The sequence below is a fragment of the Triticum urartu genome, chromosome 7 (assembly GCF_003073215.2).
Source record: "Triticum urartu cultivar G1812 chromosome 7, Tu2.1, whole genome shotgun sequence".
Lineage (NCBI taxonomy): Eukaryota > Viridiplantae > Streptophyta > Magnoliopsida > Poales > Poaceae > Triticum > Triticum urartu.
Genome location: NC_053028.1, coordinates 474,438,570 through 474,460,850, shown reverse-complemented (window position 1 = coordinate 474,460,850; position 22,281 = coordinate 474,438,570). Strand labels below are relative to the sequence as shown.

Below are 22,281 nucleotides of genomic sequence, written 5' to 3'. Positions count from 1 at the left end.
CTATGTACTATATGTGCTGGACAAATACAAACACAAAGTTCACATTATTGATCCTCGAGAAACGACTCCAGAGGAATTTGAGAAAGAAAAGATAGACATGGATAAATTGGATCCAAAAGAAGCAAGTCGAGTTCTTCAGGAAAATGAAGATGCTGAAAAAGAAAGAGAAAGACAGTTTCAAGAATATCATGTTCATAAGTCGGCAATTGTAAGCATTTATACATAACAATTTTTTCAGTTTTACAAGTTGCAATATTAGAACAATTAATTACAAAATGCAATATTCCTAGATACCTAGGTTTAAAGAAGTCTTCAACACCATACTAGGGCAAACAATGAATGCCAAGGGTACAAGATGGCAGATTCATACCGTGCAAGATGTTCCAGTGGTAGAAAATGGAGAATCAACATTTGCTGTTTTAAAGATTGCATTCCTCTACAATGGTGAAAAGTTTGTCGAAGACCTGGAAGATTCGACAGTAAGTTTATATAGATTTACTTATAAAGAACTTAAATGCACAAACTCTAATAATATACTTCTCTTCTCGGCAAAATTTCACAGGATAAGGTCGAAGACTGGAGAGCAGAGGCAATGTACATTCTCTTAAGTAGCGAGATGAATCAAGTCAAAGCTAGTGAAATGGGTGACGAGATTAGCAAGATCTTGAGCAAAAATGAAGACTAAAACTTTTGATTTAGCCCGCGAGGCTAATTCTATCTAGACGTGACAAAAAAGTTTATCAATAACTCACATTTCTGTGTAATGTAGTTAAAAATTGCGTGTTCATGTTGAAAAGAGAACTATTTTCGATAACGGTGCCTCTTATATCATCAGAGTGTCAGTAAACTATAAACAACAATGCCTCTTCTTATTTGTACAACAGCAGTGACTCCCAAAACGAACCTTTACACGTGACTCTGGAAACCACCCTCCCATGGCCTTGTGCTACCAAACCCTGGGTCACCATGCCTCCGGGCAATATCCACACACACATACCCTTACGCGTGACTCTGGAGACCACCCTCCCGTGCCTCCAGAGGTGAAATGACCTTTGTACTATCAAACCCTAGGTCACCATGCATCCGGACAATATTCACACACATACATACCCTTACGCGTGACTCTGGAGACCACCCTCCCGTGCCTTCAGAGGTGACATGGCTTTTGTGCCACCAAACTCTGGGTCACCATGCCTCCGGGCAATATCCACACACACACATACCCTTACGCGTGACTCTGGAGACCACCCTCCCGTGCCTCCGAGCAATATCCACACACAAATACCAAGAACGCCTCAACCGTGGCTAGCTCCTACGCACACGTGACTTCACATGCTTTAAACCCGTGCCTCCGGAGGCAACATACCAATGCCTTCGTAGTATACACACATGTGAATGCCCCTTCAAGATGTTTATGAAAAATTGAACGAGCCGGAGGTTCCCTCGCGCCAGAGGCGCCATGCCACACGTCGACGTACAACGCGCCGCACGAACCAGGACGCCACACGACCAACACACGCTTCGACCTATTCCCCCCCTGAAGATGTTTATGAAAAATTGAACGAGCCGAAGGCGAGCCGGAGATTCCCTCGCGCCGGAGGCGCCGTGCCACACGACGACGTACAACGCGCCACACGAACCAGGACGCCGCACGACCAACACACACTTCGACCTATGCCCCCCCTTCAAGATGTTTATGAAAAATTAAACGAGACGAAGGCAAGCCGGAGGTTCCCTCGCGCCGGAGGCGCCGTGCCACACGACAACGTACAACGCGCTGCACGAACCAGGACGCCGCACGACCAACACACACTTCGACCTATGTCCCCTCTTCAAGATGTTTATGAAAAATTGAACGAGCCGAAGGCGAGCCGGAGGTTCTCTCACGCCGGAGGCGCCGTGCCACACGACGACGTACAACGCGCCGCACGACCAACACACACTTCGACCTATGCCCCCCCTTCAAGATGTTTATGAAAAATTGAACGAGCCGAAGGCGAGCCGGAGGTTCCCTCCCGCCGGAGGCACCGTGCCACACGACGACGTACAACGCGCCGCATGAACCAGGATGCCACACGACCAACACACACTTCGACCTATGCCCCCCGTTCAAGATGTTTGTGAAAAATTGAACGAGCCGAAGGCGAGCCGGAGGCGCTTTTCTTCAATTTAGTAAAGCCTGTGCCTCTTCTAGTGTTCACTTGTGCCTCTAAAGAAGTCACATGATTGAATGATTCCGGAGACTGCTGTTTTACATTAAAAAGTTACTTTTTTTCTTTACTTGAAAGGTCACATTTGATAGTGTTGGTAGTCCCCGCCCGTAACTACCCCATAAATCTTCATTAACCGGAAATATAATGGGAACAAAAAGGGAAACAAGAAAGGGAAACAGGGAACTAACCGCGCAAACTAGTATTTTTTTGTGTTTTCGCGCGAAAAGGGAAAACATAAAATTCTGGTAGTTCGGGGGTCAAACTGCAAAACGCACCAAACCACAAACCGAAAAGGGAAAACCGGGAACCAACCGCATAACTGGTTTTCTCTTGCGGGAGGGCTCCCGAACCGCTCGTTACGAGCGCTCCGTTAACTAGTTGCTCCCGAGGAGGGCAGTGTTTTTTTTTGAGGGCCTTCTGTTTTAGGCTTTAGCTCCGTGTGCGCCCAAAAAACTGGCCCACGAGAGGCCCAGTATCTTCTCTGGCAAAACAAAACCAGCAGGCAACGACGCAGAGCTCGTACCTCTCGTGCGCGCCGCCACAGCACCTGCCTGAGCCCTAAACCCCCAACGCGCCCACCACCTGCGCCGCAGCCGCAGCCGCCGGCGAGATGGGCGGCGCGCGCTCGCAGGTCAACAAGGCGCACAAGACGCGCTTCGCCTCCAAGGCCTCCCGCCACTCGCACAAGATCGGTACAGCACAGCTAGACTCCTGCTCCTCCCTCTCTCGGGAGCTCCCTACGTTTTATACATCGCTTTTCCCCTCTGTAAAACTGCAAATCTCACTGGCTGCCGGGGTGCTGCTGTGTCCGCAGATAAGGTCAGGAGCGGGAAGCCTGCGGGCAGCCACCGCGCCGCCCTCAAGGGCGCCCGTGCGGCGCGCCTCCAGCACAGCAAAGCGGTGAGACGCTCTAGCTCAGCGAGCTGCCCCCTTGTCTGCTTTAGCTGCGATGGTCAAGCTTCGGCTATATGATAGAGTTGACGAAATTTGTTCATATCCTTTATGCTGTTTGGTAGTGTATACTTGCTAGCGATTATACTAGGCGGAAGTAACATACTAGAATTTGTTCGCTTTCATTGAGCTCCGTCCTGTTTTGATCATTTTGAAACCAGAATTCTGTGGCCTAACAATAAACTTAATTTTGCAAATGTGAAACTGTAACCTTCTGTATTTTGCCTATTAGATTGCTTCAATTTGTATAAATTGTTTTGGTTGAGTCCGAATGTTTCTTCTGCCAAACAAGCAGTAGGGACTCATGCCATGTAAAGAATATTTATGTTGATAACATTTTCTTGGGCTTAAAATTTAACGAACTTCTTTTCTTCCAACCTTTATCTGTTCTTGCTAGATAAAGGGACAGCCTCACAAAATTCATTTCAATCTGCACATTCTTTTCGTTCAGTTTGTATTATTTTTAAGCTACATGTCTTTCATCCAAATGAGTTCTGTTATGTTGTTGGATATGTTTTATGTTGGATTTTCATTGATTTGGTGTTTAAAGAGTTTGATCATTACTATCATCATTTTCCATTCTTATCCTATTGCCTGAAATATTTTTAACTGGGACGCAGATCCGTGATCAGAAACGCGCTGCCTTGCTAAAGGAGAAGCGGTCATCTAATGGCTCCTCAAGTGCACCCCGTGTTATTGTCAGTATTCTTGATCTTTGCTCTCGTTGTCCTACACTATTGGCCATTTGTTATTGTTTCCTGCTGTCACACAATAGATATAATCTAATCTCTGGCTGTTGCAGGTTCTTTGTGGCCTTTCCTCATCTGCAAATATTGGACCACTTGCCGAAGATCTTTTGACATTTGCAGCAGGAGGAGATGAGAAACTGACTTCCAACACCGTTGCTTCTCCCGCCTATAAACTTCGAACCACGGTTAGTTCAGTAGGAATAGAGTACTAAAGATGCTCGGTACATAGTGCAAACATTTATTTCCAACCATTCTATTCTGTGGCTATTCATGCATCATTCTGCTGTATGTTTGGCCATGACTGGGCTGCACACAATTCTCATTATATATGTACCTGAGTTAATTTTAGTGTTTAGTTTTTTCTGTTTATTGAGTTTAGTTAGTCAATTTCATTGTTTTATATTCATGATATTTGTTAAGGTACTGCAAGCACCATATGGCGATCTCACTTCATGCATGGAACTGGCAAAGGTATGCTCTTCAACCAAACTCAATATGGCACATTTATGTTTTATTGGAATTTCTTAACTCTAATATCGAACATGCAAATTGTATTTTCCTACCTAGGTTGCTGATTTGTTAGCATTCGTAGTGTCAGCAAATTCATTATACAACAGCAATTCAGGCAATCCAATTGATGAGTTTGGATCACAATGTCTATCTGTTCTTCGAGCTGTGGGCTTACCTAGTACAGCTGTTTTCATTCGAGTAAGTTCGCCATACCGAGCTTTTCTCACTCGAGACGCTATCTCATGAATACCAATCTAATTCTTTAATATTATCAGGATCTTCCATCAGATACCAAAAGTAAGCAGGAATTGAAGAAAGCAGCGGTTTCTTTCCTTTCTCCAGAGCTGCCTGAAGATTGCAGGTTCTATGCAGCAGAAACTAAGGATGATTTGCATATGGTAAATTTTCTTTTGTTTTATTTTTAAATGGAGAAACATGATGACATTTCCTTCTTTTATGTATTCATTCTATAGTCCTAATACTCCTTCTGATTATTTATCACCGATTTGAAATTTTCCAGTTCATGCGGCTTTTCAAGGAGCAACATCTTTCATCACCGCATTGGAGAAATCAGAGACCCTATGTTATGTCTGAGGAGGTTGTAAGAACTTCATCCCACTTTCATCAAAAAGTTGTTAACTGTTATTTTGTTGTAACATAAACCCCTACTGCATTGGTGTTTCTCATCTTAGATGTTTCTTTGAGTATACTGTTTCTGTGTAAGTATGGTACTGTTAAAACACTTGGATAAAACTTAGGTTGTGATTTGTCACATTGGCTTTGATTCCAAAAAAATTAGTTGCAGTCCTAACAATAAAAAATTATAACTCATGGTTGTGCTTGTTCTTGTAAGTTCTAGACCAGCTGACTATATTCTTACTAATTTTGTACACAAACTACTTCCGTGAGTTCACCTACCACTGAAACTCGCATACTTCGTGCAGAGGAGTTTTAATTTGACCCTCCCACCATGCCCTCTAAGAATTGCAGTTACGGTTGCGATCCCGTATTTCAGTTACAAATTAGGCTGAATATCAAAGCAAATCATACTTTTCATTAGATTTGCCTTTAATATTATTACATGTATTGTTAAGATATACCACTGTATCTCTCAATTTTACTACCTCTACAATATCACCCAACTCTAGTCTATGCTTCTTGCAAAGTTTATGTGCACCTGCCTCCTTTTTTATTTGACAATTGATGGTGCTAACTTAAGATCTTTCTTTCAGGCCTGCATAAAACCAGGTGACAGTATGGGATTGTGCACCTTGCTTGTGTCTGGATATCTGCGGGCCCACAATCTTTCAGTGAATCAGCTTGTGGGTGATCTTTGTTTTAATCTTTATTGGTAGTCTTATCTGCTTCTTGTTCTAACACCTGCTCCATCAAAGGTACATGTGTCAGGTGCTGGTGATTTTCAGTTAGGACAAATTGATATCCTGAAGGATCCATGTCCTGTTAGTGAGAGGAAAAACTCCGATGTAATGGATTCAGATGATAATCAAATTCAGGTTTGTTATTATAGGATAAATGCAGAGTTCTAGAAATTGGATAGTGCAGTTACATGTATATTACGACATGCTGTCAGGGCCTCCCCTACAATTTACTTTCAAAAGAAGAAATGTTATCATGATATAGAATCATCCACTATATGAGTCCTTGTTTTTTTCCATCTTACATACAGTTTTTACTGATCACGCTCTGGTAACTTCTCATTGTTCGCCTGTTTCAGATTATTGATACCTTCGTTCCAGACCCCTTGAATCAGGAACCATTACTTGTTGAAAATATTCCAGATCCTCTTGCAGGAGAGCAGGTGATAATTTCCCCGATCTAGCTTAGTGATTTGATAAGCCATTGTTTTGTGTTCTTTCACTTTTGCGGTTGAAAAAGGAAATTGTTGCCCTTTTCAGAACTTCAATTTAGTGCTTAATTTCTGTTGGACAGTGATTACTTCCAAATTTCATCACACGTGGCACTGAGATGTTCCTTTTTGGTTTGATGAATTATTTCTTTATACATGAGATGCTTGACACATGGCCTACTGATTCTTTATTGGAAGTGTTCTTAAAAATGGTCTTTCCCTTCAGCAGGCGCAACACCTGTTTCAGTAGATAGGGTATATGCTTAAGCATAGCATATGGTATATTTGTTTCTGTTGGGCCCATCTTTTTTGGGAGCATTTGTCAGATTTTTATATGATCCACTTTACACTTCCCAAGGCTGCAGAATCTCATGAACTGTGCTGTTTTTCCTTGTTGTGCATACTACGTCAGTTCAAAAGTTTCCTCTTTATATTTGTTGATGACACTGTTTTTCTTTTCAAGTAAAGTCAAACTAGGCAAATCAATTGTAAGTACTAATGTGCAGTATTATTTGTTTTTGGTTAGACTTGGCCAACAGAAGCTGAGATGGAGGAAGCCTATGAAAGCAATAAACAAAGAAAGGTTGTAAAGAGGAAACTTCCTCGCGGCACATCAGAATACCAGGTTCACAAGGCTATTGAAGATTGAATATTTACTCTTAATATAGCCCATGATATTTTTATTTAAAAATAATATTAATGCTATTGGCAGGCTGCTTGGATTGTTGATGATACAGATGATGAAGGTGATGATTCTGAGAATGACAATCCAGATGGTGCTGGAATGGTAATTGATGAGAAAGATCACTCAGAGCACGACAGCGATAGTTCAGATATAGATGCAGTGTCTCACTTCATGGAGAAATTTGATCAAGAAACTATTGGGGGTTCTGAGATGGGAGTAAGTTACCTTATTTCTTGTCCTTGATCTGATGACGTTACCACTATTTAATGCACTTGCTCCATTCGCCAGCCTTTTACTGATTTAGCCAATACATGGCAATACAACTCTTGCCTTTGGAATGCTTATGTTTTTATTTTCCTCCCTTCACATTTTGTTTGCCATGTTTTTTTTGTTTGTGACTGGTTTTGCATGATAGAGAAAACGTAATGTGGGCAGGGAGGGTGAGAGGGATAATGTAAGAAGGATCTAGCGAAAAAACTCCAATGCTCCTACCTAGAGAACTATAGTTCCCAGTGGCGCTGGACTGGAGTACTGGACTGATATTTCCCACCCCATCTGGATCCGGTTGGGACTAGATATGGGCAACATTTTAATATATGTCTTGATGCAAATAGGTCGTTAAAGGTGTAAAACTTTCTGGCATGAGTCATTGTACAAAATTACTTTTGAAATGAGGGATTCAAATGTACACTTACTCAACGCGATATTTTATACTATATATTTGCTCAAATTAAATCAACTTAAGTTACTTAAGTTGATTGGTAAAGTTTAAATAATCCCCAAAAGTTTTCTGGCCCACCTTTTGCAACCTTACATGAACTGTTAGTATGGAGGGAACATTGTCTTCCTGGGGTACTGCTTTGCTCTTCTGTGCTGTTCTGTAAATTGTGAGGTGTGCCTTGCTGGCCTTCTGAAATTACTGTGCTCTTATTTTACTCTTTGGATTCCTTCATCAATTTTTAGATACACGCCTCAAACTAAATGCACCTTTGTGCATTTGCAGGATGATGAAAATCTTACCAAAGAGCAGATAGAGGAAGACATCAAGAGAATCAAAGAATCTAATGCTGATGATGAAGGTATGGGTTTTCAACTGCCTTCAAGTGTTTAAAATCCCTTTTAGTAAGTTTAATGTTCCAAATATCGGCCAGTTAATAGGCATCTCGGTAAATTAATCGCTACTCGGTGGGTCACCGAATAACTGATTAACTGATTTATCGGCCGATTCGCCTATTATCCCTACCCAGCACCCAACCGATACGGTACCAGTTACCGGTATCCTGAACATTGGTAAACACACCACATAGAGGGTCTAAAACCTGGTTCCTGTTTTTGGCACACGTTTCCACCTAATTCCCAGTGCCAATCAGTATGTAGCAAACTGTAGACCCCTTCCCCCCCCCCCCCACCCCCCCCCCCCAAAAAAAATACTGGCCCAGAAAAGGTACAAAAGGTTTCTAAGTTTCAATCAAGTGATGAATATTTACTCATGACGACATAACTGATTCTTGATCTTGCCAATTCATGAAGTATTGTGTTCTCCAGTAGGAAAAAAGAAGGAATTAGTCAGATTAGGTGAAGACTGGTCATAACTCATAATAACCTGACAAAACTCGGTTTTGGAGAACCCAGATTGTAATAGTCTTTATTCTTGAGATCTTTTTGAGGACACTACATGTTTCAAAAGCATATTCTATGCTATTTTGCAATATGGAGAGTTGGTGTTGTCAGAAATTAATCTTTGGTATGACAGATGACAGCATGAATTAGGAAGCTAATTTTATTTCCTTTTATCACCCTATTATTGGCGTGTTATTAATTATTAATTTTGAAGAGCTATGGTTGCTTTGGGTTTCTTATGTGAAGGAACATAAGAGTAAATTCCCTATAACCATAACTTTTGGGCCAATGTTAACGCACACAGCCACTATTTAAATTTCATTGCCGTGATCCTCAAGCTACTACCACCAATGAACCCGTGTGCCACCCTGTTCATGGACCTACACCGCTTACTCGTGGCCCTCAAACCGCGACGATGATAGCTGTGCCAACTGCCACCACTATCGACACTTGCTAGTGTGCTGACATGTGGGATGGAAGAGGGTTCTATCTGTCATATCCCATTGTATTTAATTTAGGTGGCAGAACTGGGTTTCTTGACCCATTGCCCCAAAAGTTATCATTATATGAAGCTAAGTTAAATGGTTATGCGTGTCCATTGGCCCAACAGTTGTGTCTATGGAAATTACTTGAAGATAAAAATGGGCCATTAAAATATTGTGGATAAAGAACCTGGGCTTGGAACTGCCAAGACCAAGATTCTTGTTAGAATCATTGTGTCAATGTACTAACTCCTTGGAGGGGTCACCCAGGAATCAACTTAAGTCTCTAGTCTTATTAATTGTTCCAGTTGATTCCTGTTTGGTTGACTTCTAGCTCCAGGTTTGTTACTATCCCTATACACTATGTGATTCCTAAATATGACATGCATATCTTATATAATGTTTCAGAATTTCCTGATGAGGTGGAGACACCCTTAGATGTCCCGGCAAGAAAACGTTTCGCAAAATACAGAGGTCTAAAATCATTTAGGACATCATCCTGGGATCCTAAGGTGCGTATGATTTTGCTATTACTGCCTAGTGCAAATTTAATATAAACTTTATGTATGTCAGGTGACGTGGTTGTTTCTCCCCATTTTATTGACCTCAGGAATCTTTGCCACCTGAATATGCAAGAATATTTGCATTCGATAAGTTTACACGAACACAAAAGCACGTGCTTGCTAAAAGGGCTGAGCTAGATGAAGAAAGCTCAAAGGATTGTGCCCGAATAGGATCATATGTTATGCTTCACGTGAAAAATGTTCCTACAGATGTTGCCTCCAAACTTTGTCATCCATCAAGAAGATTACCTGTGGTTGTTTCTGGTCTTCTTCAACATGAGTCGAAAATTTCAGTTCTTCATTTCAGGTATTCATTTTTTCATCTACTTGACAAACTCACGTGGTCCAATTTTCTTTAAGTATGCATATACTAAGTTGTGTATTAATTTTTATTGATGGATCCTGTTAGTGCGTGCTTATATGAATATTGGCATGCTGTGCATGTGAACAGGCTGTAACATAGTTTCATTCAAAGCACTCATTGACGATTCAATATAATTTGGATGTTTGGTTAGTGTAAGTTCGGGAGTAATTGTGTTATTCCTCAGGATTCCCTTGGCTACTAAAGTGGTCTTGTGTAGGACGTTCATACTAACTTGACAATAGTAAGCCAGTATACCTCCACTAGCTTTGTGTTGACTGTTGTCTTATTGTACACATTATGTGCATTATCTTGGGTTTCCAAACTTGTATTTGTTTGCTGGATACATAATGCTAGAATGCCCCTGCACTGAGCTTTAATTGGCACTTGCTATTTATTGCAGCATAAAAAAGCATGACTCCTATGAAGCTCCTATCAGAAGTAAGGAACCTCTTATTTTCAATGTTGGATTCCGGCAGTTTACGGCAAGGTAATGAAAGTTCAGCCATACCATTGAGAATAATATACTCCCTCTGACAATTAGTATGGATCGGAGGGAGTAGATTTTTTTTTCATTTTTTGTATAGGTATATGCCGTTGCACTGTATAACCAGAGAAGTATCTTACTGATTGTTTTGACCCTTCTCTAGGCCACTATTTTCATCTGACAACATCAATTGCAATAAGCATAAGATGGAGAGATTTTTACATCATGGGCGATTTTCTATTGCTTCCGTCTATGCTCCAATTTCCTTTCCACCCGTTCCTCTGATTGTTTTGAAGAACATAGATGGGCAACAACCTGTCATTGCTGCAGTAGGTACACTGAAAAGTGTGGATCCTGACCAGATTATTCTCAAAAAAATTGTTTTGACTGGGTAAGTTTTGGTAGCATATTTTACAAGGCAAATATGCCTGCAACTTGTACATTGTTTTCCTACCATATTATGTACTTGTGTCCACACAGTTTCATTTGTAGAACTGATTATTGAATGTTATATTTCTGTATTTTTAGAATTAATTATATGTAGTTGCATTCATACAAAATTTGGTTCCCATCATAGTCACGGTGCCCCAGTTGGCTCCAAGTCCCTCCCCTCTATTAGAGGGTGGAGGGCTGATGTAGGCTTGAACCAGGAGGTATCTTTCAGTTTTTCTCCTATGATGAAGGCCTTTTAAGTGGACCTAGTTTCTTTCGAAGTCAAAATATTGGGCGATTGGTTTCTGAAACTACTCTTATCTATACCATTAGTGCTATATGTAGAAGGGGATTCATCTATGGAGAAATGGGAACATATCTTGCAATTTTGTTTGGTTGGAGGATAGAATAATAGAGCTAAACCAACTGTTACAGTAGGTTCTACGCGGACCTGAAGTAGGTGCATTTGTACTTAATTTTACTGAGATACTAATACTATGCTTTATAGAAGAATAAACAAACACATTCTTTGAGGAAAAATATAGAATACTATTTTTTTAGTTGACCAAAAAATGATCAGAAACTGGCTGGTTAGCGCCCTAGCCTAGCTCGGCAATTCTTCAAAGTTCCTCGCTCGGTAATTCTTCAAAGTTCATGTTCTTTAGAATGTTCAAAAGGGGATATATCAGATGATGCGGGCTGCTTAATCTGTCTAGGGTTGCAATCTTGTATTTTTTGTTGTTTCAACCTGAACTGAACAATTGCAATCTGCCCATCTTGGAATTTTTCTTGGGATGCTCAGGATGAAATTGACATAGATTGATCATATGAAAACGTTCTCAGTTGATGCATACACTTAACTCAGGATAGGAAGAAGGGAAATTGAAATGTAATCAATAAAAATTAAAGCCAAAATAACAAGTTGTAGATGGGAGAGCACAGATTCAAATGGTTTTGGCTGAAACTGTTTTCTTGTCCCAACACATTATGTGAGAAAAAAAAGTATTCAGCCTTGGAATTTTTCTTGGAAGTTGTTCTTCCTGGTCATATTTTGAATACATGCACCGCTGATGCTTCCACTTGATCTACTGTGATATGCGTAAAGTATTTCACCCCTTGAATGGTTCTTGTTTTGGTTTCATCTAATCAATGCTGTCCTATTTGACAACTTGTGCAGGTATCCCCAGAGAGTCTCGAAACTCAAAGCAATGGTGCGGTACATGTTCCACCACCCAGAAGACGTCAGATGGTTCAAGGTGAGTGTTTCGGTGTTGTATCGATATATCCCATCACTTTGTCTTCACTGCTAGTAACACACACCATTGTTTTTTGCAGCCTGTCGAGCTGTGGACGAAACATGGCAAACGCGGCCGGATCAAGGAGACTGTCGGCACTCACGGTATGTTTGACTGATCCCGCAGCCGATGTATTGGTGCAGTTCGATCTGGTTTTCTGTGTCTGAACCCTTTCTATTCTTGCCCCCAGGTTCCATGAAGTGCATATTCAACAGCAGCGTCCAGCAGCATGATACCGTGTGCATGAGTTTGTTCAAACGAGCTTTCCCCAAATGGCCAGAACAGTTCTATCTTCAGATATAAGAATACTCGTATACTTTGCATACCGGCTATAAAGGGTGCGAACGAGCTTCTGGCTCTCGGTGGATTGTATCCCGTAGCCCATGGAAGTGGAGTGGTGGCGCGTGCTTGTTTGATGCAGCTCATATAGGTCTTGTACCAAGATGGAGGGAGATGCAGCTTTGCTGTGTGTTGTATTGCCTTGACTGTTTTGTCTGTTTATGTTACCAACATGGCTGGATTTTGGGCATACTGATAATACCTCTCAATTTAGTGTGTTGTTTTCTTGCACCAGCCATCTGCTTGTGTGTGATGCATAGCTCTTTCTGAATTTAATATTGGTTCGCAGTTATGCAGAGAATGGCTTTGTAGCACAGTGTTTTGTTTCGATGTAAGATAAGTTACGGAGGTTCAGATTTTCCATTGGAAGAAACGGTTGTGCTCAGCCGCTCAGGGAACAACCTTGGAACATTTCTCTTGGACAGAAATAACCTTAAACAACGTAGTATACGATCGTTCATCTGCTTCCTTTTGTTCCAATAAGATTGCAATTGTGTGGCTGGCGTTTTGTATCCGAGTGCAGACTGCTTGAGTTGTACTCCCTCCGGGTATCTAGACAAATCTAAGACAATAATTTTGTCTAGATACGGGTATCTAGACAAATCTAAAACAATAATTTTGTCTAGATACGGGTATCTAGACAAATCTAAGACAAGAATTTTAGAACGGAGGGAGTATTAAGTCTTTGCAGAGATTACACTATAGACCACATACGAATGTATATAGATACATTTTAGAGTATAGATTAGTGAAATCTCTCCAAAGACTTGTACTCCCTCCGTCCGAAAATACTTGTCATCAAAATGGACAGAAAAAGATGTCTTTAGAACTAAAATACATCTAGATACATTCCATTTTATTTATTTTGATGACAAGTATTTCCGGATGAAGGGAGTACTATTTAGGAATCGGAGGAAGTATGTTGCACATGTTTGGCGCCTTTGGCACTTCCATCCACGTTTGTCACCACTTGAGGTCCCATTCTCATATCAACTAGCAATTTGAGAATGACAGACATTGCTGCTAGTTGATCTGTCCCATTCTCATATCAACTAGCACTTGTATCCGAGTGCAGACTGTACTTGATTTTTATGTTAGGTTGCAAAGGTTTGGCGCCTTTGGTGATAATATGGCTGCTTGGATCTGGAGAAGATTAGCTTTGCGACACTTTGGAACCTACATTGTCATTGTCAAATCAACTAGAATTCTGACTTCAAAATCAATAGATCAAGAGGAGATGAGCATAGAATAAAGGACGAGGAGGAAGGTGAAAGTGGCATCCGGCCCAACGCCTCACAGCCTCCAAATATGGAATGACCTTTTTGGCCAAAATCATCATATCGGCGATTATTATGTCAAAATCTATGTACTTCGCCTTGAATTAGCTTTTGTCGCACAGCGAACTGTAGCTGATTTTGTCTGAAGCCCAAACAAACAGGGCCCAATTCAGCTTGGAGCATCGAACCGCATGCATAGAGGAGCATCGCGAAGGGGATATGTAAGGCGGCGGAGTTGATCGACCCTGGGACGGGCCAGTGGGATGTGGCGCAGGTGAATGATATTCTCTGGCCGATGGAGCTGCAAGCCCCCTCCGTCATAATTTTGAAGATGGTCGGGTGTACAAGATGACAAGCGCGGTATACTCATCCATTACCAGCTTGAGTATACCCACCACAACCAGGACCTCAAGTGGTGAACGTGGATGGAAGTGCCCCAGCGATGAGAATGGGACAGCAATTGCTCCTGCCATATGTCACTGCAGGAGCGGAATGTCAAAACAGAACAAATTTAGAACTACTAGCAAATAAAAACCTGCAATTAACCAACTGTGAAAGCAGGAAATTAAGCAGAGTAAACCAGTAAGTAGAATCAAAGCAAATAGCAGTGTGACATTTGAACCGGCAGCACATAATAGCACCTCCCATGCCCCACCCAGCCTCTCTAAATAAAACTCCCCCAAAAATAGATCCCAGCCAGCCATGGATGCTGCTGCTGGAGCTAGGGGTAAACTCTGACAAACCATTGCTGCGCTGCTACTCGACATTTTTTCAGATGGAGTACTATCTACTAGTACATTTTACATTGGCATTCTCATATCAACTAGCAATTTGACTTGATTCAGTGGATCAAGAGCATACAAGAGCCAAATTTAACTTATACTGTAGAATAAAGGACAAGGCCATCAGCTCATATCCTCATCAGAGGATTCACTCCCTCCCGTTGTTGCATCGAATTCATCAGAGTCACTGTCCTGATAATAGAAGGGAAACTGTATATCTTCCCTGCCCATATCGTATATCCCTTCTAATGGGTGCCTCAATTCACCCATTCCGTGGTTCTCACATGCATAACATTCACCTGCCAAAGTAAATCACAAAGTTAGAATCTTTTTAGGTCCACTACAAGTCATAAGGTGAAAATTTTGCATACCATATTGATCTTGCTCCAAAGGATAACAGACATAGCGTTTTATCATGCATATCAATTTGACCTGAGCGAAGTACATAGCCGATGTCCAATCAGCTGAGCCAGGCTTCTTTGTCTTGACAGTAAAGTTGAAGTGATAAAACGTCTTCAAATAATGCTCCACATGGAAACATTGATGGACAAGCTCGTCAAATTCATAATCAAGTCCCTAAGATGAAACAAGTGTTAGTCATACTTCTCCACAGTGCCAACAATAAAAATGATTTAGAGCAGAAATGGAGAACCTTAAGTTCATCTTTGCTCTCAATGTATCTTCTGAAAGCCACCATCGCCTCCTCGCTCAGCCATCGTTTCGCATTTGCAGCAGCTTCTTCCTTTTTAGAAGCATAAGTATGTTGCCCTCGCGCTTCAACTGATTGTGTTTGTTTTTCAGCTTGTTTATCTGCATATCGTGTATTAGCTTGATAGTCAAGTGGCCAATATCCTCGTGCTTGGAATAGTTGAGCTCGTTCTTGATCTTGTTTTCTTGCAAATTCTATACTACCTTGAAAATCGAGTGGATACAATCTTCCAAGTTTATGCTTCCTAGATATAAAAATATCAGAATGCGGTCAGCAAAACATGGTTAATAATGTAATCTACACATGTACCAAATACAAGGGGCAGGATGCAATACACTGATTCGCAACTAAATTGAACTTGCAGTAATAAACTATAAGCACTCTTTACTTGGATACAGGAAAAAGTTCATGTAATACACCTTGCTTTATTCACAAATGAACCTCTGATTATAGTATTCGTGTATGGGTATAATACTAAAACCAGGTTCTAGAAGTACAGATGATGTGGGGTTCACTATGCATAGCAACTGAGCTAATCTGCATTATGACCTACGAAAGACAGATCGCATAGCTTCAATAAAAGGTATTGTGTTGGCGTAAAGAAACATATCAACACAGTGTTTTCTGAAAATCAGTATCCATCATATGAGATTATGAATCGACTGTTTCAGCATGCATCACCATCCGTGCTTTAGTCAATTTCTATTGTGACTAAATTGGAGGCTTGGAAGTCCTTATGAAGAAAAAACAGTTATCAAATAACAATCTTCAATGTACGAGGAATCAGTGATTATTTCTATGTCCTGTGATTAGTCAGCGGATAATCCATGATTCAGTTTAGGTGGAGGTTGAGATTCAGAAGAAACAACCCAGGCACACACCTGGGCGGCAGGCCACAGCCAACTGGTTGTGGTTGACAACCGGATCCTGGATAAACTACAACCAAAGTATCAAAATAAACACCTAGTAACAGACTGCCTCACCGCCAACAATAGGTTTCAACACAAAAGAGAGAGAGAGACACCCAAAGAGCGCGTCCCTGAGACTGGGCTGGGATTGTAGCGAAATTAAACTTGAGGCTTGGGCGTACTATCTCACTGTTGATTGAGCCAGTTCACAAACTACAGTAGTATAGATAGAAGAAAATAAACGGGCAGGGAGGTGAAGGGGAGGAAATCTCACCGAGTTCCAGTTTCACTCCAAGAGGATCCGTCGCTGGCCATCGCGAGGAGGGCGGAGTACAACCTAGAAAACAAGTTTGGGTCTCTCCCTCAATTTAGGCGATGAACACTTTTTGTTTTGATTTCTATAGGGAACAGGAGGCCTCCAATTCCACGCTTTAATGCCCGGAAGACCGAAACAGACCGAAATCACTAATTGAGTACTCGTTGCTTGCAAAGAACACTTCGCTTTCCCAGGTTGCGACAAGTGACGTACATGCAGCGCGTCACTTGTCACAACCTGAAAGTTTTCACTTTTTTCGTAGATTCGTTTATTCAAAACGTTTTATCTTTTAAACCGTGCGTCTAAATTTCGAACTGTTTTCATCATTGGATTCCTCGTGTCAAGATCTTTAAAACTAGATCCCATGTTGATAGGTTTTGATGAATTTTTTTCATGAAAAAAACCGGGCAAAAAAGCCGAACCGGGAGCACGGTTTTTTTCCTTTCCGAAAGAGACACGCCCGTGCCTCTCGTGAATTCACACCCGTGCCTCTTTGTGGAAGCAAAATCGTGACTCTCATGAAAGGAAAAAAATACAGAAAACGCGTATTTTTTCCCTTTTTAAGAGGCACGGCCGTGACTCTCACGAAAGCACAACCGTGCCTCTCGCGGAAGCAAAACCGTGACTCTCGCAAAAGAAAAAGAAAACAGAAAACGCGTTTTGTTTTTTCCTTTTCGAGAGGCACGGCCGTGATTCCCGCGAAAGTACAACCGTACCTCTCGCGGAAGCAAAACCATGACTCTCGTGAAAGAAAAAAAAACAGAAAACACGTTTTTTTTCGTTTCCGAAAGGCACGGCCGTGACTCTCACTAAAGCGCAACCGTGCCTCTTTGCGAAAAAAAACCGTGACTATCGTGGAAGAAAAAAAGGAAAACATGTTTTTCGTGCAAAAAAAAAATTTCGAATTTTTTTTATCGAAAAGCTAAGGAAGACCGGGAGAAAACCAAAACGTCGAAAAAACCCAAGAAAAAAACCGCTTAAAAAGCCGAAAACACGTGCAGAAAAATTAAAAAACAAAATCCGAAGGGAACGTCTAGAGCGCGACACGTGGCAAATGGTTGAGAGCGCGTCAAATGGCGCCGATCGTTACGAGTCTTCTGAAAGAGCGCTCGTTAACTAGTTGCTCCCGAAACAGAGGAGGAAACAGAGAACTCCTCCCAGCGCCCATCATGGGCCGGCCCAACAAGAGGTCAGCGCTAGCACGGGGACGCGCCGGTTTTTCTGGTTCGCTGGTCGCTATGACTGGTCCACTGTTGACCGGTGGCTTTTGTAGAAAAATACTATTTAAAAAAAGGATTCAGAAAAATCATGAATTCGAAAAAAATTCATGAGTTCAAAAAAAATTAGAAGGATCTGCAAAAATTCACAAATTCGGAAGTTCAAGAAATTGAAAAAGTTCACAATTTTGAAAAATATTTCACGAATTTGAAAAAAAGTCCCCAAATTTTAGAAAATGGATTTCAAAAAAGTGCATTCACTTTGAAAAAATATTTTGAAAATCAATTGCGGATTTCTAAAAACTCATTGATTTTGAAAAAAATATGCATGGATATGAAAAAAAATCATGGATTTGGAAAATGTTCTTCGATTTTGAAAAGAAAATTCATGAATTTGGAAAAAATGGATTTTGAAAGAAAAACTTAAATTTAGAAAAACTTTGTGGGTTTGAATTTATTCATGCATGAAAAAAGTTTTTTGATTCAGAAAATAATCATAAATTTGAATAAACTTCACATGTTTTGAAAAAATAGGTTCACGAATTTTACGAAAGTTCTCAAACTTGAAAAAAGTATGCGCATTTAGAAAAGGAAAAAAACAAAAAAACTGTCTAGAAAACAAAAAAATATGAAAAAAAAACCAACCAGAAGCTTCACAAAACAAGCAACAATCACTCCTGAGAAAAAAACGAAACAGGCTCGCTGCGGCCGAAGAAGGAAAAAAAACTAAGATGGGTCAAGCCCAAATGAAGGAGGGGGTGTGCGGTCCGGTCATGGACTTTGAAGAAAAAAAACTAAGATCGGTCGCTAGTTTTGTCAGCTGTTTTTTCTTTCCGATTTCTTTTTGTTGTTGGTCTGCAATGTGAAGCAGTGATGAGCTTTTGATTAGAGACAATTTCCTTAGTATGGATGCTGATAGAATTTTGAGTATCCCTTTGAGCTCGAATATGACCGATGATTTCATTGCATGGAAGTACACAAAATCATACACCTTTTCTGTGTGGTCGGCATATTATGTTGAATGGAAACATCAGTATGGAGCACAAAGGAGGAAACACAATGGTCCTAGTACATTTGGAAGCATGCTACATTGGTACTAGCACCTAAGCAAGGAAACATGATGGTCATACAACATGTATGAGCATGCAAATTTGTCCTATCTACCATGAACACCATGCAGGTAAATAAAAACTTGCAGTTCACCAACCATGATAGCAAGAATTTAAAGCAGAGTAAACCAGTCACATCAAAGCAAATACGAGAGTGACACTAGAACCGACAGCGCATAATACCAGTGTGACAAACCATTGCTGCGCTGCTACGCGACATTTTTCAGATGCTGCTGGAGCTAGGAATACGTTATGCATTGGCATTCTCAAATCAACTATCAATTTGACTTGAATCAATAGTTCAAGAGCATACATGAGCTTTCCCGCAAAATAGAGAGCATAAAAGATCTACAGCTAACTCACAGTACTAGAATAAAGGACAAGGCCATCATCAACTCATATCCTCATCAGATGATTCACCCCCTCCCGTTGTTGGATCGAATTCATCAGTCACTGTCCTCATAAAAGGGAATTGTGTATCTTCCCTGCCCATATCGTACACCCCTTCTAATGGGTGCCTCAAGACACCCATCCCTTGGTTCTCACATGCATAAATAGCGAGAATTAGGATTCTTGATCCCTCTCAATCTCTCTTTCAATTCGAGGATCCAGAGAGGTGTTTTCATAGTCATCTCCGAATATTTGCCATCTCGGAATATTTTCGATTTCATTTTTCTATGATATGTCTTTCTATATGAAAATTGGTTATTTACGATGTACGATGATCCCTGTTAAGCATCCATGGCTGAATGGTTAAAGCACCCAACTCATAATTGGTAAATTTGCGGGTTCAATTCCTGCTGGATGCACACGAACGGGAACATTCCATAAGTCTATTGGAACTGGCTCTCTATCCATGACTATAATATCCTTAATGTCTATAAGTGGAGTCCTCTTTTATGCAGGTTTCCACTTTAAGCAATGATTTTAGAATCCGATTCAATAGAAAATGAGAAAATATGCAAACAAAATAGAAGAAACAAATGTATATATATAGGATATTATATTATATATTCCTAGGTTAGATTCATTATCTAATCCGATATATGGATATGGAATTCCCTTCTATGTAGTTCGGACAATTCACATTATCATTTCAATTTGTACTTTTTAGTTACTTTACTTCTCCCCAATAGAGCTTAGAAGTAAGAATTTATTGGTTGGTTGTATCCTTAACCATTTCTTTTTTTTTGACACGAGGAACTACTCACCATGAATCCACTAATTGCTGCTGCTTCTGTTATTGCTGCTGGATTGGCCGTAGGGCTTGCTGCTCGGATTAGCGGGGGATCTGCTAAAGAAACATTATAGAATAGCACCCTTTGATGAGAGATATGAGCAAGAGGCTTCAAGAAAACTTGTGTTTTCAGAATTATATGAAGCCAGTAAAGAAACAAAAAATCCATGGGTATTTGAACCCGAGTACCCGGGAAAAAGCAGAATATTTGATGGAAGAACAGGCGACCCCTTTGAGCAACCTGTTCTAATAGGGAAGTCCTATATCTTAAAATTAATTCATCAAGTTGATGAGAAAATTCATGGGCGTTCTACTGGGCCCTACTCCCATTTCTTTCTATTGAGATGAAAAAGAAGAAAAAGTGGATTTCTATTCACAGGCTGCAAAATTCAGAATAAATTGGAACCGTTAACTAGAATTCTCTTTTTTTATTGCAGTAGTGAACTACTCTTAAATCGGTATTATCTCCCCCCCTTCAATGGCATAATAAAATATTATGGCTTTACCAACCCTTTTTTATTCATTAGTTCCCGGCCCTAGAGGGCAAAATTGAGCGGTTTGCGAAGTCACTTGCCTTCAAAAAAAGAAGGCGCAAGGCCTCTCCCTACCCTGCAGAAAATAAAAATGAAACGAAAGGGACAGTCTACCTCTCCCTTCCCTTTAAAAAAAGTTTGCCTGTTGTTTGTCTCAGTTAATACCCAATTTTTGGAGCTCTGTTGGCGAGTTCTATTTCTGCCTCTGGAGCGCCCTCTTTTTTTGAGTGGGATGCAAAGGAAGGGTTAGTAAGTCTATTTTGTACAAGAGCCCCTCCTATCTGATAGAAAAGGGTCCCATGATCCCGAGCCGATCTTACCTTGGCTCGCAAACCCCAAGTTTGTCTATGAAGAGCTAATCTAATTGTATTTTTTTCTAGAATGGATTTCTTATGTGGAATACTAATGGATAGGGCTTCGTTGCTAAGTGCTACAAGATCTAGTGCACTGGAACTCGTGGTTATAGACCCGAATCCTTTAGTATGGAACATTGTCTTTTCCAAGTAAAAACCCCTAGTATATGAAAGAATGAAAATGTGCTTTCGTTCTTGTGGAATAAGAAGCCCTCGTACCTTAATGAAAGGAAAATCGTAATTTTTCGTTAGGTATTTGACCAAATAGGATCGTCCAGTTCCTATAGAACCTATCACTAAAATACCTGATAGGGCTAAGCGGAACGAAAAGGGTTTTCCATGAGATGGTAAATGAAAACGATTAGTCCCACACGAGGTTTGGGAATAAATTGCAATTTTTACTTCAATTTTTCTTCAATTTTTCTATAAAATTGTTTCCGATTCACCAAACCAATTCTTATCTCTTTCTGAAAGAATAAATAAAAAGAATAAGAAAAAATACTGAAATTCTTAATTTTTCCAAAATTTATCTCATGAATTTAGTAGATCCTTTTAGGAGGCCCTCAATGACCATAGATCGAACCTATCCTATTTTTACAGTGCGATGGCTGGCTATTCACGGACTAGCTGTACCTACTGTTTTTTTCTTGGGATCAATATCAGCAATGCAGTTCATCCAACGATAAAACAAATTCCAACTAAGGAGAATTTGGCCATCGTGATTAGGGTCGCTCTTTTTTTAACTTTACTTTAGTGGAATTTCACCGGACCTGTTCGTTTTGGCATTTGAGTGTTTTTCATGGTCAGTAAAAAAAATCTTTTGATGTCTTGCTAGTTCAATGTTTTGACAGAAGCGCGCGGTGTAATTCCATTGATTTTTGGATTTCGATCGTATCTAAGATCCTTTTTTTATCTGGGTTGCTAACTCAATGGTAGAGTACTCGGCTTTTAAGTGCGACTATGATCTTTTACACATTTGGATGAAACAACAAATTCGTCCAGACTTTTGGTAGAGTCTAGAAGACCACGACTGATCCTCAAAGGTAATGAATGGAAAAAATAGCATGTTTGAGCAACCTCTTTTGGATTCTTAAGACCACCCTTGCAGTAGGATACCATCTGCTTTGGGTTCTTTATTATCTCCTTCGAGGGATTTTTAGGATCGTTCAGGCTATATATATTTAGTCTATTTTGGCTTTTACTGTCTACTTTTCTCAGGGAGATGGTTAAGGACCTCAGAAGAACAGATTCATGTTAGAAGTATTTTTCCTTCCAATATTTTTCTA

General features: G+C 40.5%; 2 protein-coding genes and 1 long non-coding RNA gene across 4 annotated transcripts; 1 reads left to right on the top strand and 2 right to left on the bottom strand.

Moving 5' to 3' along the window:
- The first annotated feature begins 2,716 nt into the window (after positions 1 to 2,716).
- LOC125524730 (pre-rRNA-processing protein TSR1 homolog) lies at positions 2,717 to 12,785 on the top strand. The gene is made up of 21 exons (XM_048689768.1): positions 2,717 to 2,905; positions 3,028 to 3,113; positions 3,785 to 3,862; positions 3,967 to 4,098; positions 4,334 to 4,384; positions 4,481 to 4,621; positions 4,699 to 4,821; positions 4,944 to 5,021; positions 5,656 to 5,745; positions 5,818 to 5,937; positions 6,159 to 6,242; positions 6,817 to 6,915; positions 7,003 to 7,191; positions 7,979 to 8,054; positions 9,486 to 9,589; positions 9,688 to 9,947; positions 10,405 to 10,491; positions 10,652 to 10,879; positions 12,098 to 12,176; positions 12,256 to 12,319; positions 12,406 to 12,785. The coding sequence occupies exons 1-21, from the start codon at positions 2,824 to 2,826 to the stop codon at positions 12,516 to 12,518; spliced, it is 2,364 nt and encodes a 787-aa protein (XP_048545725.1). The 5' UTR covers positions 2,717 to 2,823; the 3' UTR covers positions 12,519 to 12,785.
- Positions 8,145 to 22,061, bottom strand: LOC125524734. The gene is made up of 3 exons (XR_007290925.1): positions 21,695 to 22,061; positions 8,584 to 8,587; positions 8,145 to 8,156 (listed from the first exon to the last, which is right to left on the bottom strand). It is a non-coding gene; the product is annotated as an uncharacterized LOC125524734 (long non-coding RNA).
- On the bottom strand, positions 13,916 to 16,657 carry LOC125524733. 2 transcript variants are annotated; one of them, XM_048689770.1, is made up of 5 exons: positions 16,505 to 16,657; positions 15,526 to 15,566; positions 15,266 to 15,423; positions 14,985 to 15,189; positions 13,916 to 14,912 (listed from the first exon to the last, which is right to left on the bottom strand). In XM_048689770.1, the coding sequence occupies exons 1-5, from the start codon at positions 16,543 to 16,545 to the stop codon at positions 14,737 to 14,739; spliced, it is 621 nt and encodes a 206-aa protein (XP_048545727.1). In that variant the 5' UTR covers positions 16,546 to 16,657; the 3' UTR covers positions 13,916 to 14,736. The 2 variants fall into 2 exon arrangements, with proteins under 2 accessions (XP_048545727.1, XP_048545726.1); XM_048689769.1 differs by having other exon boundaries at positions 13,921 to 14,912; positions 15,266 to 15,566.
- Positions 22,062 to 22,281: the final 220 nt, after the last annotated feature.